A 14,824-nucleotide genomic window follows, 5' to 3' on the forward strand; every position below is an offset into this window, starting at 1 on the left:
ATTTTTAAACATCTTTATTGAGGTAGAATTTACATATTACAAAATTCATCCTTTTAAATGTACAGTTCCGTGAGACTTTATTTTTTGTTTTTTTTTTGTTTGAGTTAGGGTCTCACTGCAGCCTTTCTGCCATCCAAGCTCAAGCAATCCTCCCACCTTAGCCTCTTGAGTAGCTGTGACCACACATAAATACCATTACACCTGGCTAATTTTTTAATTTTTTGTAGAGATGGGGTCTCACTGTGTTGCCCAGGCTGGTCTCAAATTGCTGGGCACAAGTGATCCTCTCACCTCAGCCTCCCAAAATGTTGGCATTATAGGCATGAGCCACCATCCCTGGCCAATTCAGTAAGTTTTAATATATTTATTTGCAGAGCCTTACAACCATCACTGCAGTTCAGTTTTAGAACATTTCCATCACTCCAAAAATATCTCCTATGCTCATTGCAGTTTATTCTAGTTGCCACCCACAGCCCTAGGCAACCACTAATCTGCTTTCTGTCTCAATTTAATACATTAAATTGATAAATCATAAAATACGTTGTCTTTTGAATCTGGCCTTTTCACTTAGCATTATATTTTTGAAGTGTATTCATTTGTTTCCTCACCTTTTTATTGGTGAAGAGTATTCTTGTGTGTGTGTGTGCATGTATATGTGTGTAGAGTGAAAGATCTATATAGATAGAGATGCACATATATCACATTTTACTCATTTAGTTGATGAATAGTTGATAGTTTCCATTTTGATTACTAAGAACAATGTTTCTATGGATATTAGTGTAAAAGTTTTCAGATATGGTTTCCATTTCTCTTGGGTAAATACTTAGGAGTGAAATTGCTGAGTCACATATAAATTTGTATAACTTTTTGTTGTATTTTTATTGTGGTAAAATATGTATCACATAAAACTTATCATTTTAGCCATTTTTAGGTTTAGTGTCATCACTACTATCCATCTCCACATGTTTTTATCACCCAAGCTGAAACTCTGTATTTATTAAACAAGAACTCCCTATTCTCCTGTCCCTCAGCCCCTTATAACTTCTACTTACTCTCTGCTTCTATGAGTTTATTCTCAGTACCTCATATAAGTGGAAGCACACAATATTTGTCCTTTTGTGTCTGGCTTATCTCACTTAGCAAAATATCTTCAAGGTTTGTCCATGTTGTAACATGTAACATTTCATTCCTTTTTGAGGTTGAATAATATTCCATTCTATATAAATACCATGTTTTGTTTATTCAATTGGGTATGTTTCACTTTTTAAGAAACTGAAAATCTGTTTTCCAAAGTGGATGTACCATTTTACATTTCTCTTAGAAATGTCTGAAGTTTCTGTTTTGTTACATCTTTTCCTACATTTGTTACTATCTGACTTTTTGATTGTAGCCATACTAGTAGATATGAAGTAGTATTATCATGGTGGTTTCAGTTTGAATTTCCAGAATGAATAATGATACTGGATATTTTATCATCTGCTTATTAGCCATTCATGTATCTTCTTTGGTAAAATGTAATTAAGTATTTTGCCTTTTTAAGTTGGGTCATTTGTCTTAAAATTTGAGAGTTCTTTGTATCTTCTGATTACAAATTTTTTGCCATATTTATGATTTGCAAATATTTTCTCTTGGTCTTTGGCTTTTCTCATTTTTTTTAAATGGTGTCTTTTGTGGCACAAACGTTTTAATTTTTGATTAAGTTCAGTTTAACATATTTATGGATTCTGCTTTTGGTGTCATATCTAAGAACTCTTTACCTTACTCAAAATCATCATGATTTTCTCCTCTGTGTTTTTCTAAAAGTTTCAAAATTTTAGCGTTTACATTTAGGTCCGTGATCTATTTTGAGTCTATTTCTGTGCATAGTATGAGGTAAAGGTTTAAATTAATATTTTTGCGTGTGGCCATATGGATATCAGATTTTCCCCTACACAGTTTTCTGGAAAGACAATATTTCCCCATCAAGTTACCTTGGCACCTTTGTCAAAAGCCAAGTAATCATAAATATAAGAGTTCTTTCTGGGCGCTTAGTTCTGTTCCATTGATCTATATGCCTGTCATTATTCCAAAATAACACTGTCTTAATTAATGTACCTTTATAGTAAGTATTGAAATCATGTACAGTGAATGCTCCAATTATTTACTTCTTTGCAAAATTATTTTGGTGCTTCTGGGTCCTTTGTATTCCCATGTAAATTTTTGAGTGCGTTTATTAATTTTTGTCCAAAAAAAATTCTGCTGGAATTTTGATGGGTATTAAATTGAATCTAGAGATCAGTTTTGGAGGACTGTTATCCTCATTAAGTCTTCCAATCTTCAAACATAAAATGTCTATTTATTCTTTTATTATTTTCGGGAAGATATTGTGGTTTTTATTATATAAGTCTTGCACTTTTATGAAATGTATTCCTACGTATTTGATTCTTTTTGGTGCTACTACAAATATAATTATTTTTTTGATTTCATTTCAGATTATTTTCTGGCATATAGAAATTAAGTTTTAAAAATATTGATCTTATGTCATTGACCTAATTGAAATTATTTATTAGTTCAGTGGGCTTTTTGGGGAGCAGGTGGATTCTTTAGAACTTTTTACATACAGGATTATGTCATCTGTGAATAAAAAGAGCTTTATTTTTTTCTTTCCAATAGGGATGCCCTTTATTTATTTTTCTTGCATTATTGCACTGGCTGGAACATCCACTACAATGTGGAATAAAAGTGATGTGAACAGACATTCTTGTCTTGTTCCTGATCTAAGGTGGGGGTGGGGACAGGGTGGGAAACACCAATTTTTCACCATTAAGTGCGATATTGACTGTAGGGTTTTTGTAGATACCGTTTATCAAGTCGAGGAAGTTCCCTTCTATTCCTAGTTTGTTGAGAGCTTTTATCTTGAATGAGCATTATATTTTTTCAAATGCTTTTTCTTGGTCTATCGATATGATCATATAGTTTTGTCCTTTGTTAATATGGTTTATTACATTAACTGGTGGAGAATCGGGTATTGATGTTTCTGTTACTGTTGAATTGTCATCTTCTACTTCAATTCCATCAGTTTTTGCTTCACATATTTTGGTTTCTGTTGTTAGGTGCTTATATGTTTATAATAGATATATATTTCTGATAAATTTGCCCTTTTGTAATTTTAAACTATTTTTCTGTTTTCTCTATGAACAGTTTTGTCTTAAGTCTACTTCATAGAGCCATTCCAGGTGTCTTCAATGTGCAGATTATGTTTTTTGTTTGTATGGCATATTGTCTTCAATCTTTGTACTTTTAACCTATTTGTGTCCTTGAATATAAAGTGTGTCCCTTGTAGACAACATATATTTGATTTTTCAAAATAGTCTGACAATCTCTCCCTTTCATTGGTATGCTTAATCCATTTATATCTAATGTAATTATTTAGATAACTAGATTTATGTCTGCCACTTTGCTATTTATTTCTCATGTTTCTTTTGTTATTTTTTGGTCCTCTGTTCCTCCCTTACTACCTTTTTTTGTGTTAAATAGATATTCTCTAGTGTAACATTTTCATTAATTTGGGTTTTTAAAAATACTTTTTTGAGGAGTTATTCTCTTAGTGGTTGCTCTAGGGAACTTAATATATATTTAACTTGAAATAATCCACTTCAAATTAATACTAACTTAACAAAGCAACTTTGCATTAACATTTTTCCATTCTTTGCCTACTCCTTTGTGATAATATTGCCACATATATTACATCTTCATAAGTTATAAGCTCAGCAACGCAGTTCTATAATAACTTTATGAAGTTGTTTTTTGAATCAATTACAGGAACATAAAAGAAAGATACATGTTTTTATATTGTTTCTGGTATTTACCTGCATAGTTACCTTTACCAGTGTTCTTTATTTCTTTGCATGGATTCTAGTTACTGTTTGGTGTCATTTTCTTTCAGCCTGAAGGACTTCCCTTAGTATTTCTTACAAGACAAGCCTGTGACTATTTGCTGATGGACCTGTGTGTGGGGGCTGAATGACAGTTCGAGGTCCAGGCAGTTTAGAGTTCTATCCTGGATTTTGTTTTCTGCTCGTGCGGGAATGAATAGATAGCTAGGGTCCTCTCCAGTTTTTCCCGAGCATGTGTGTGGCCTTGCCCACTGCCTACTCTGCCCTGTTAGAGCTGTTTTGCCATGAGGCGGTGGGGGGAGGGAGATGGAAGCATCAACAGGCTGAAACACCATAGACTCCAACTGTTCTTCCTAAGGCTCATTAAATTAAAAAAAAAAAAAACTATATATATATACAAACACACACACACACACACACACACACACACACACTCACACACTCACACATATATATACTGGGCTGGGCACAGTGGCTCACGCCTGTAATCCCAGCACTTTGGGAGGCTGAGGTGGGCGAATCACCTGAGGTCGGGGGTTCGAGACCAGCCTGACCAACATGGAGAAACCCCGTCTTTACTAAAAATACAAAAATATCCGGGCATAGTGGCGCATGCCTGTAATGCCAGCTACTCAGGAGGCTAAGTCATGAGAATCGCCTGAACCCAAGAGGTGGAGGTTGCAGTGAGCCAAGATCGTGCCGTTGCACTCCAACCTGGGCAACAACAGCAAAATTCCGTCTCAAAAAATAAAAAATAAAAAATAAAAATAAGATAAAATAAATACTTGATTTTTTGTATGCCTTTAGTCAATTTCCAGAGTCCAGAGATTGGTATTTTGAATGATTTTGCCCAATTTTATTATTATTTTGTGTGAGAAAAGATTTACTGAGCTCTTTATTCAGCTATTAAGTCCCACCCTCAAGAGGGAAATTCTTGATTCTTCCAGGCGCAGGATATTTTAGAAAAAAAAGGACTAATGAAAAAATATCAGTGCTGAGGGGGTGTGGGCTGTAAAAGTTATAGCATTTGGATTTTGTGATAGCTAGGAAGTGAAGGAGAAAAAAACATTTTGGAAGTAGATTCTTCTTTCCCATCTCTTTTGAGAAACCAACTTTGTATGCTGTGTGCACACGGAAAACGGGAGGAGGGGTGGCCTTCTGGGAGCACATTAAGGCTAACGGAATAGGGAAGGAACAAGAAAGAAAAATGACGAAAAGGTTAAAATTTCATCATGCTATCTCATCATCCTCTGTAGAGTTGCTGGGAACTGTCCAGTAGAATGAACAGTGTGATCGATTAAGGAGTCTGAAAAACTCTGCTGAGGAAAAGATACTGTCAGCTGTCCTCTAAGTTTAACCTTAGAAGAGAGACAACAAATAAATCATTATGTTATGATAAATATTCAGAATCACCTGGGACCTCACTTGAATTTAATAAAAGAATTCATTGGCAAAGGTCTAAGAATATAGTGGGACAGGCTATAGGGAGTTGAAGAAGGTGGGAAGGGATAGGTGCTAATTGTAGTTATTTCTGAGTTGAGGCTCTGACGTATCTCTATACATTGGGCTTTACTCTCTGAGGTTCTTCTAGAGTAGAATATGAATGCCATGATGCTTTCCAGAAGTAATGTCTGTTTTCACCATTGCTCCCCATGCCAAGCATGTGATAGGTCTTATTTTTTGAGGACAGAATGAATCTGCCTTAGTCTAGTGGAGGACTGTAATATTCATGTTTCTTCAAGGGGCAAGATGAAGTAGTCCAGCAGTGAGAACCCAACAGACAGAAAATTAGACCTGAAGTACCCTGGCAATCGAAGAGTGCACCTTTCCTATTTTCCAGGTGCTACATGGAAGCATAAGAGGCTTAGCAGCAACCCAAATATCACACTGATAATGGCAGTGGCAAGGCTGAGACCTGAGATTTCCAACTCCCTGTGTGGTGCATTTGCTGCCTCAGCGAGCTACAAAAATGTCTATAAACCTCTTGCTGTCATCTTTTCCTATCATGTAAAGAATTATTCTTGACCACTCTCAGTGTTTCTAGTAAAATGAAAGTGTTTTTAAAACAAAAAGCAAAAAGTAAGCCCTGGAACTGGACCAAAATATTGAGGAAAATGTATTCATTCCTTCACTGAATTCAGAAGTGGGAAGTTCTATCAAATTGAGTTTCATACTGCCAAGCCTTCATCTCATGTACTCATGGCATTCTCTTCCCCACTATTTTTGTGTGTAATAATATCCCAGGTAGTCATTTGCAAACACTAACTGAGAACTTACAATGTGCCAGGCACTGCTAGGAGTTGAATACACACTGATGTGCCTCCCTGCCTATAATAAGCTTACAGTCCCCCATTATTCCTTCCCCATTGCATGCACTTGGCATTTTTAATACAAAATTGGAATGATCACCTCACAGCTTGATTGCTTTCAGAACTTTTTGAGTCTTTCGGCCCAGATGAAAATCTTCCCTTAGCATGTATGCAGATTAATATTTAGCAGTTGGTGAATAAGCAAATATACTGTAAATGCCTAGGAGAGCTCATTAGAAATTGGCCATCAAGAAGAAGCCGTGCTAAATGCTCCAATTAAAAGACACAGAATGGCAAGCTGGGTCAGTAGTCAAGACCCATTCATGTGCTGTATTCAAGAGACCCATCTCACATGCAAAGACACGCATAAGCTTGAAATAAAGGCCCGAGGAAAATTTACCAAGCAAATGCAAAGTGGAAAAAAGCAGGGGTTACAATCTTAGTTTCTGACAAGACAGACTTTAAACGAACTAAGATCAAAAAAGACAAAGAAGGGCATTACATAATAATAAAGAGTTCAATTCAACAAGAAGAGCTAACTATCCTAAATATATGTGTACCTAATACAGGGGCACCCAGATTTATAAAACAAGTTCTTAGAGACCTGCAAAGAGACTTAGACTCCCACACAATAATAGTGGGAGACTTTAACTCCCCACTGTCAATATTAGATCATTGAGACAGAAAATTAACAAAGATATTCAGGACCTCAGTATCAGTTCTGGATCAAGTGGACCTGATAAATGTCTACCTAACTCTCCACGCAAAAACAACAGAATATACATTCTTCTCAGCGCCACATGACACTTACTCTAAAATCAATCACATAATTGCAAGTAAAACACTTCTCAGCAAATGCAAAAGAATTGAAATCATAACAGTCTCAGACCACAGCAAAATCAAATTAGAACTCAAGAAACTCGCTCAAAATCACGCAACTACATGGGAAGTGAACAACCTGCTCCTGAATGACTCCTGGGTAAATAATGAAATTAAGGCAGAAATCAAGAAGTTCTTTGAAACCAATAAGAACAAAGAGACAATGTACCAGAATCTCTGGGATGCAGCTAAAGTAGTATTAAGAGGGAAGTTTATAGCACTAAATGCCCACCTCAAAAAGCTAGAAAGATCTCAAATTGACATCCTAACATCACAACTAAAAGAACTGGAGAACCAAGAGCAAACAAACCCAAAAGCTAGCAAAAGACAAGAAATAACCAAGATCAGGGCAGAAGTAAAGGAGATAGAGACACAGAAAGCCCTTCAGAGCATCAACAAATAACAGGAGCTGGTTTTTAAAAAAATAATAATAAAATAGACTGCTAGCTAGACTAATGAAAAGAGAAGAATCAAATAGACACAATAAAAAATGATAAAGGGGATATTAGCATTGACCCCAGAGAAATTCAAACAACCATCAGAGAATATGATAAACACCTGTATGCAAATAAACTAGAAAATTGAGAAAGAATGGATAAATTCCTGGACATATACACCCTCCCAAGACTGAACCAGGAAGAAATTGAATTCCTGAATAGACCAATGATGAGTTCTGAAATTGAGGCAGTAATAAATAGCCTACCAACCAGAAAAGCCCAGGACAGGATGGACTTAACAGCTGAATTCTACCAGAATTCTACCAGATACAAAGAGGAGCTGGTACCATTTCTTCTGAAACTGTTTCAAACAATTGAAAAGGAGAGACTCCTCCCGAACTCATTTCATGAGGCTAGAATCATCCTGCTACCAAAACCTGGCAGAGATGAACAAAAAGAGAAAACTTCAGGCCAATATCCCTGATGAACATCAATGTGAAAATCTCTATAAAATATTGGCAAACCAAATCCAGCAGCACATCAAAAAGCTTATCCAGCATGATCAAGTTGGCTTCATCCCTGAGATGCAAGGCTGGTTCAACATATGCAAATCAATAAACACAATTCATCACATAAACAGAACTAAAGACAAAAATCACATGATTATCTTCATAGACAAAGAAAAGGTCTTTGATAAAATTCAACATTTCTTCACAGTTAAAACTCAATAAACTAGGTATTGATGGGACATACCTCAAAATAATAAAAGCCATTTATGACAAACCCACAGCCAATATCATACTGAATGAGCAAAAGCTGGAAGCATTCCCCCTTGAAAACCAGCACAAGACAAGGATGTCCTTTCTCACAGCTCCTGTTTAACATAGTGTTGGAAGTTCAGGCCAGGTCAATCAGGCAAGAGAAAGAAAGAAAGGGTATTCACACAGGAAGAGAGGAAGTCAAACTGTCTCTGTTTGCAGTTGACATGATCCTGTATCTAGAAAACCCATCATCTCAATCCAAAAGCTTCTTAAGCTGATAAGCAACTTCAGCAAAGTCTCAGGATACAAAATCAATGTGCAAAAATCATGAGCATTCCTAAACACCAACAGCGGCAAGCGGAGAGCCAAATCATGAATGAATTCCCATTAATACTTGCTACAAAGAGAATAAAATACCTAGGAATACAGCTAACAAGGGAAGTGAAGGACTTCTTCAAGGAGAACTAAAAAACACTCCTCAAAGAAATTAGAGATGACCGAAACAAATGGAAAACACTCCATGCTCATGGATAGGAAGAATCAATATCATGAAAATGGCCATGCTGCCCAAAGTAGTTAATAGATTCAATGCTATTCCCATTAAACTACCATTGACATTCTTCACAGAATTAGAAAAAACTACTTTAAAATTCATGTGGAACCAAAAAAGAACCCATATAACCAAGACAATCCTGAGCAAAAAGAATAAAGACAGAGGCATCACACTACCCAACTTCAAACTATGTTATAAGGCTACAGTAACCAAAACAGCATGATACTGATACAAAAACACATAGACCAATAGAAGAGAATAGAGAACTCAGAAATAAGACTGCACATCTACAACCATCTGATCTTTGACAAACCTGACAAAAACAAGCAATGGGGAAGTGATTCCCTATTTAATAAATGATGCTGGGAGAACTGGCTAGCCATATGCAGAAAATTGAAACTGGACCCCTTCCTTACACCTTATACAAAAATTAACTCAAGATGGATTAAAGACTTCAATGTAAGACCCAAAACTATAAAAACCCTAGAAGAAAATGTAGGCAATACCATTCAGGACATAGGCATAAGCAAAGATTTCATTATAAAAACGTCAAAAGCAAATGCAACAAATGCAAAAATTGACAAATGGGATCCAATTAAACTAAAGAGCTTCTGCACAGCCAAAGAAACTATCATCAGAGTGAACAGACAACCTACAGAATGGGAGAAAATTTTTGCAATCTCTCCATCTGACAAAAGTCTAATATCCATAATCTACAAGGAACTTAAATTTACAAGAAAAAAAAACTCATTAAAAAGTGAGCAAAGGGTATAAACAGACAATTCTCAAAAGAAGACATTTATGTGGCCAACAAACATAGGAAGAAAAGCTCAACATCACTGATCACTAGAGAAATGCAAGTCAAAACCACAATGACATACCATCTCATGCTAATCAGAGTGGCAAATATTAAAAAGTCAAACAACAGATGCTGGCGAGGCTGTGGAGAAATAGGAATGCTTTTAAACTATTGGTAGGAATGTAAATTAGTTCAACCATTATGGAATACAGTGTAGCAATTCCTCAAATACCTAGAGCCAGAAATACCGTTTGACCCAGCAATCCCATTACTAGGTATATACCCAAAGGAATATAAATCATTCTGTTATAAAGATACAGGTGCACATATGTTCACTGAAGCTCTAGGCACAATAGCAAAGACATAGAATCAACCCAAATGCCCATCAGTGATAGACCGGATCAAGAAAATGTGGAACATATACACCATGGAATACTATGCACCCGTAAAAAGGAATGAGATTGTGTCCTTAGCAGGGACATGGATGGAGCTGGAAGCGATTATCCTCAGCAAACTAATTCAGGAACAGAAAACAAAGCACCACATGTTCTCAGTTATAAGTGGGACCTGAACAATGAGAACACATGGACACAGGGAGGGGAACAACACACACTATGGCCTGTCGAGGGGTAGGGGGTAGGAGGAGGTAGAGCATCAGGAAAAATAGCTAATGCATGCCGGGCCTAATACTTGGGTCAGGGGTTGTTAGGTGCAGCAAACCACCATGGCACACGTCTGTGTAACAAACCTGCACATCCTGCACATGTATCCCAGAACTTAGAATAAAAAAAAAAAAAAAAAAAAAAACAACTCCTCGTGATGTTACTTGCACATTGAGCCAATTCTCAATCACTCAGGGCCTTATGATGCAAACCCACAAGAGATAGGTCCATTTCCCCTTCCTCTTCATAGCCTTTGCCCTCTGAGAGGCTCCCAGGTGTACTCCTCAAGGAGATGGGGAAATGAAGGGTCATTTTGTTATCTGTGGTGCTTTGTATTCTCTCTGTGTTGAAGGGGTTTAATTACAAAAAATAGGCAGAGATTAAAACAGAAAAAGAGACAGAGAAACTTGCGGAATAGGAGGAACACAACAGGGAGAGAGAGATGGAAGGGCAGGTAACATGGGGTTGGGGAACACCAAGAAACAAAGAGGGACAGACCTCAAGGCAGAGAAGAAGGATGTTTGAGAGATAGGGGACACTGAGAAAGGAGGGTGATATTCAGAGAGGGAACACAGGGAGAGGAAAGTCAGATGAAAGGACCACAGATACAGAAAGTAAAGGAACCATCAACAAATGGAGTGAAGGAAAGCAGGCATGTACACAGAGAAACGTGATGAGAAAAACACATGCAGAGATCTCAGAAGACACATAGAGACGTGGAGGGGGTGCAAGAGGAGAGACAAAACTAACATGGAGATAGAGGCAGAAACCCAGTGATAGAAATCCTTCCAGCCTTATGATTAATCAATGCCAAGAAGGTGTGATTGTTTAAAAGAATCATGGGTTAAGAAGTTTATTTTTTCTAAATGTTTTTATTTAAAAAAAAATGTGTGACAGACAACCAGGGGTAAATGGAAGGGGAAGCATCTGCTATAGATAGAAGAGTCACTGTCAAAATTACAGTTGAAATTACCTCTTTAGATTACAGGGAAATCATGGTTAGACATTCAGTGAATACCCATTGACACTATGTGCTGAAATATTACAATAATATTAACAGGATGAGTTATAAGTTGCTTGAAAATAAATGTGCTAAAAGGAGTCACTTCCCTTTGTTTATGAAAATAGCTTTAAACTTGAATGTGAATATTTCCTTCTGTTGCTCTGTTATCTGGGAAACTTCATTTTGTAGCTGCTGGTACAGTGGCCGCCCAAGGAAGCAAATCATGGTGCACCCTGGGGGGCTGTTAGGAGCAGGACCCAGTGGGTGTTCATCAGGGCCCTGCTGCTGGCTGGTGCCTAAACCATGTCAATCTCATGGTTTTTAGCGGAAACAATCGCACAGCTGCCCCCATCACCCTGCCTATAGAAGAAGTCCTGCAGACCCTACAGGACTTGATCGCCTACTTCCAGCCCCCAGAGGAGGAGATGCGACATGAAGACAAGCAGAACAAGCTCCGCTCACTCAAAAACAGACAAAATCTTTTCAAGGAAGAGGTAAGTCGAAAAATGAAAAGTTGAAATTCACTTAGTGTCCAGAGCTAGAATATCCCTGTGACTACAACTTAGCTTTGTCTTTCTGCGTGCACGTGTTTATGAGAGAGCCAGAGGACAAGAGAGATTTGGAAGCTGGGAAATTGGAAGCCAACCTTCCCTGTCCACCAAACCTGGTTACATTAGCAATGGCTGGCACGTTCAAACCAGATTACATTTTAAAGCTTCAGTGCCACATGTGTATCAAATATACATTTTCAGTAAATTTCAGCTGTGACAGCATGACATTGGCTGTGATTCCCAAGTTTTGGGAAACGTTAGAATTACCTGGGAAACCTGTTTGAAAAATACAGATGCCTGGATTCTACCACATTAAGAATACCTGAGAAGCTGGTTTAAAAGATACAGAAGATGCTGTCTTATGTCAGAATTGAGCATCTGAGTCACTGGGAGTGGGGCCTGGCCATGAGGAAAATATCAGCTAGGGGCTTAAGAGAGAGACCCAGGACCTCATTCTGGTTCCATCTCCAGCTGTGTGTGACCACAGACAAGCCACAAGCCTTTTCCAGACTCAGAGATGTGATGATTTAGTGCCAATAGGCCATGGTTGTACTTCTGGGCCTGCCATGCCTGGGCACAGGGCTTGTCCCTTGGGCGTTTCCAAAGTTAGTGGTGTGGGATGTAAACCATCCCAGCTCAGTCTTCTGATCTAACCAGACTTTGGCCTCAGGGGCATTCTCTATGACTTAAAGGCTACTGAAATTCCATTTACCATCTCCCTCCCATGCGCTAAGAACAGCTAGCACAGATTTTTACTGGGTGGCATAGTATTTCAAATTAGCTAGAAAAGTGGTGGAAGATCCTCTTGTAGTGTTATTGTCTCTAAATCCCCTTTTTTTGCGGGGGGCGGGGGGGGTGGGGAGGTAGGAAGCAAGCATGGCTGTTTTGTGCATCTGAATGGAACTTGAACTTACCTGATATTTAAGAGAAAAATAGGTACTATATCCAGAGCTGTTTCTGGGTGAGTCAGAACCACTTCACACCAGACTGAAAGCAGGTTTTTGTGAAACTCATTCACCCTCCCTCTTCCTAAGTATGTCCTTGGATTGAGTTAAGCACGTGGGGGCAACCCGTCAGAAGAGGCTGCTGACTCACTCTCCAAATGGATGCTATTTAGGTCTCTCAGGCATAAAAATACATATTTTGTTTTTAGGAGGGAAAAAAAACAAAACCCAACTGGCACCATGAAGGTCTATTTGCATATTGGCATTTTCAGCTTTAAAAGGTGAATGATACAGGAGGGGAAAGAGCAAAAGGGATTGTGCTTTCTTAATCAGAAATGTTTACATTTTCCTCCACTCTCCTTCTCAGGGAATGTTGGCCCTTGTCTTAAATTGCATTGACCGCTTAAATATCTACAATAGCGTAGCACACTTTGCAGGGATTGTAAGGGAAGAGAGTGGCATGGCCTGGAAAGAAATTCTGAACCTCCTCTACAAATTGCTGGGTAAGTACACATACAGTGCCTTCTCCTGGGATGATTTCCATGGGATTTCCACGTGCAATCCCAAGATTGTCTTTAACTTGCCATTAACCCTGTGATACTTGGACTGCCTCATTCCTTAGAAGTCTTTTGTTAACCATTCAATTTTAACCCAGCTGTTCATTCTGTTAACTAGTAGCAGCCAGTGGAAGCAGATGATGATCAGTTTCCCTGTAACTACCTGGGAAACTCTTTGACAGACACCTACACTCCCTCAACCTCTATTCCTTACCTTTCATGAGGAAACGAGACTAGAACACATTTATGATGTCTTCCAGTTTTAAACTTCTGCAAAGATACCACCTGCACTTTAAGAATTGTTATTCTTTTAAATCTGTGCCCTCTCACTTGTCCACCTGTTAGTCATGATTCTCACTGCTTTGGCCTGTAATTTATTTCATTTTGGTGAAAAGAAAAAGGTGGGAAGTAAGAATATTCCAGCAACAAGCTTATCTTCTCACAGTATGGAGTGTGTAGTGAAGTTCTGATGCCTGCTACAACAGGTTCCATCCAGTAGGCCTAGGCCACCCGCCTATGGGCAGGAGGCAGAGAGAAGACAGTATGAGCCTGTGCAAGAAGGCGGCCACCAGGAGTTGCTCAGACACTGTGATAAGCTAGTACTTTAGGGCTTTGCTCTGAAGTGTGTGTCCCACTGAGAGGAAATCTATCATAGAAAGTTCACTAGGCCAGAAGGGAGCCCAGAGAAATCAGTCCGGACCTATTCCCCAGCTTAGGGTTGAGGCTGATTGGATTACCACAGTACTGATCAATTGCCACTGTATGACCCCGTAAAGTGTCTTCAAACTCTAGTGTTTTGTATTGACCCAGTAGGCATGATTTTAACAATAATACCTAACAATTATTGGTCTCTTTGTGAGCGGTGAAATATCGCTTTTGAACTCCAGAGCAACACTTTAAGGGTCAGTTACTATTATTGTCATTTCACTGATGAAGAAACTGATGTACATAGATGCTCATAACCCAAGGTTACACATCTAGTAACTGATGGAGCTATGGCTTGAGACCCAGCAGTCTAACTCCAGGACTCTTACGCTTAACTTCCTTGCTGCAGCTGATCTGAAAAGGAGGTTAGGAGCTCAGACTTGAATTGTGTCCTTTACTGACTGAAGATACAAAGCTGAGGCCCTAGAGGAGGCCTTTCTTTATCCTAAATTTGCCGTGTATCAGCCTCAGTCAAATTCCAATTCAAACCTATCGTGTGAAGGGCAAGCTACTTGGGGGCGAATCAATTTACATGGACTTGCTCCAGATTTGCGTCTACTCTTTTTGCCCTGTGGAGAGAAGGTTATTTGGTGTAGATTGGTAAAACTCAAATGACAGCATATTTTCTCCCTCTCTCTGCAGTATCATCTGCCAGTGGCTTTCAAGTAGGAACAGACATCAGGATCAGCTGGAGAGCTGGTTACAATACAGATGCCGAGGCCCACCCCCAGAGTTTCTAAATCAGTAAAGCTGGATGAGGCCTGAGAATTTGCGTTTTTAACAAATTCT

At 38.5% G+C, this 14,824-nt stretch overlaps 1 protein-coding gene across 2 annotated transcripts in view; it reads left to right on the forward strand.

Annotated features, from left to right (window-relative positions):
* RYR3 (ryanodine receptor 3) overlaps positions 1-14,824 on the forward strand; it is a 580,370-nt gene that overhangs the window by 261,123 nt on the left and 304,423 nt on the right. For both annotated transcript variants that reach the window (XM_055363234.2, XM_055363233.2), the window contains exons 13-14: positions 11,604-11,772; positions 13,141-13,276. In XM_055363234.2, coding sequence (XP_055219209.2) covers positions 11,604-11,772; positions 13,141-13,276 — 305 coding nt within the window. The remainder of the gene's footprint in view (positions 1-11,603; positions 11,773-13,140; positions 13,277-14,824) is intronic.

Source organism: Gorilla gorilla, chromosome 16 (genome assembly GCF_029281585.2).
Source record: "Gorilla gorilla gorilla isolate KB3781 chromosome 16, NHGRI_mGorGor1-v2.1_pri, whole genome shotgun sequence".
In the NCBI taxonomy this organism is placed as follows: Eukaryota; Metazoa; Chordata; class Mammalia; order Primates; family Hominidae; genus Gorilla; species Gorilla gorilla.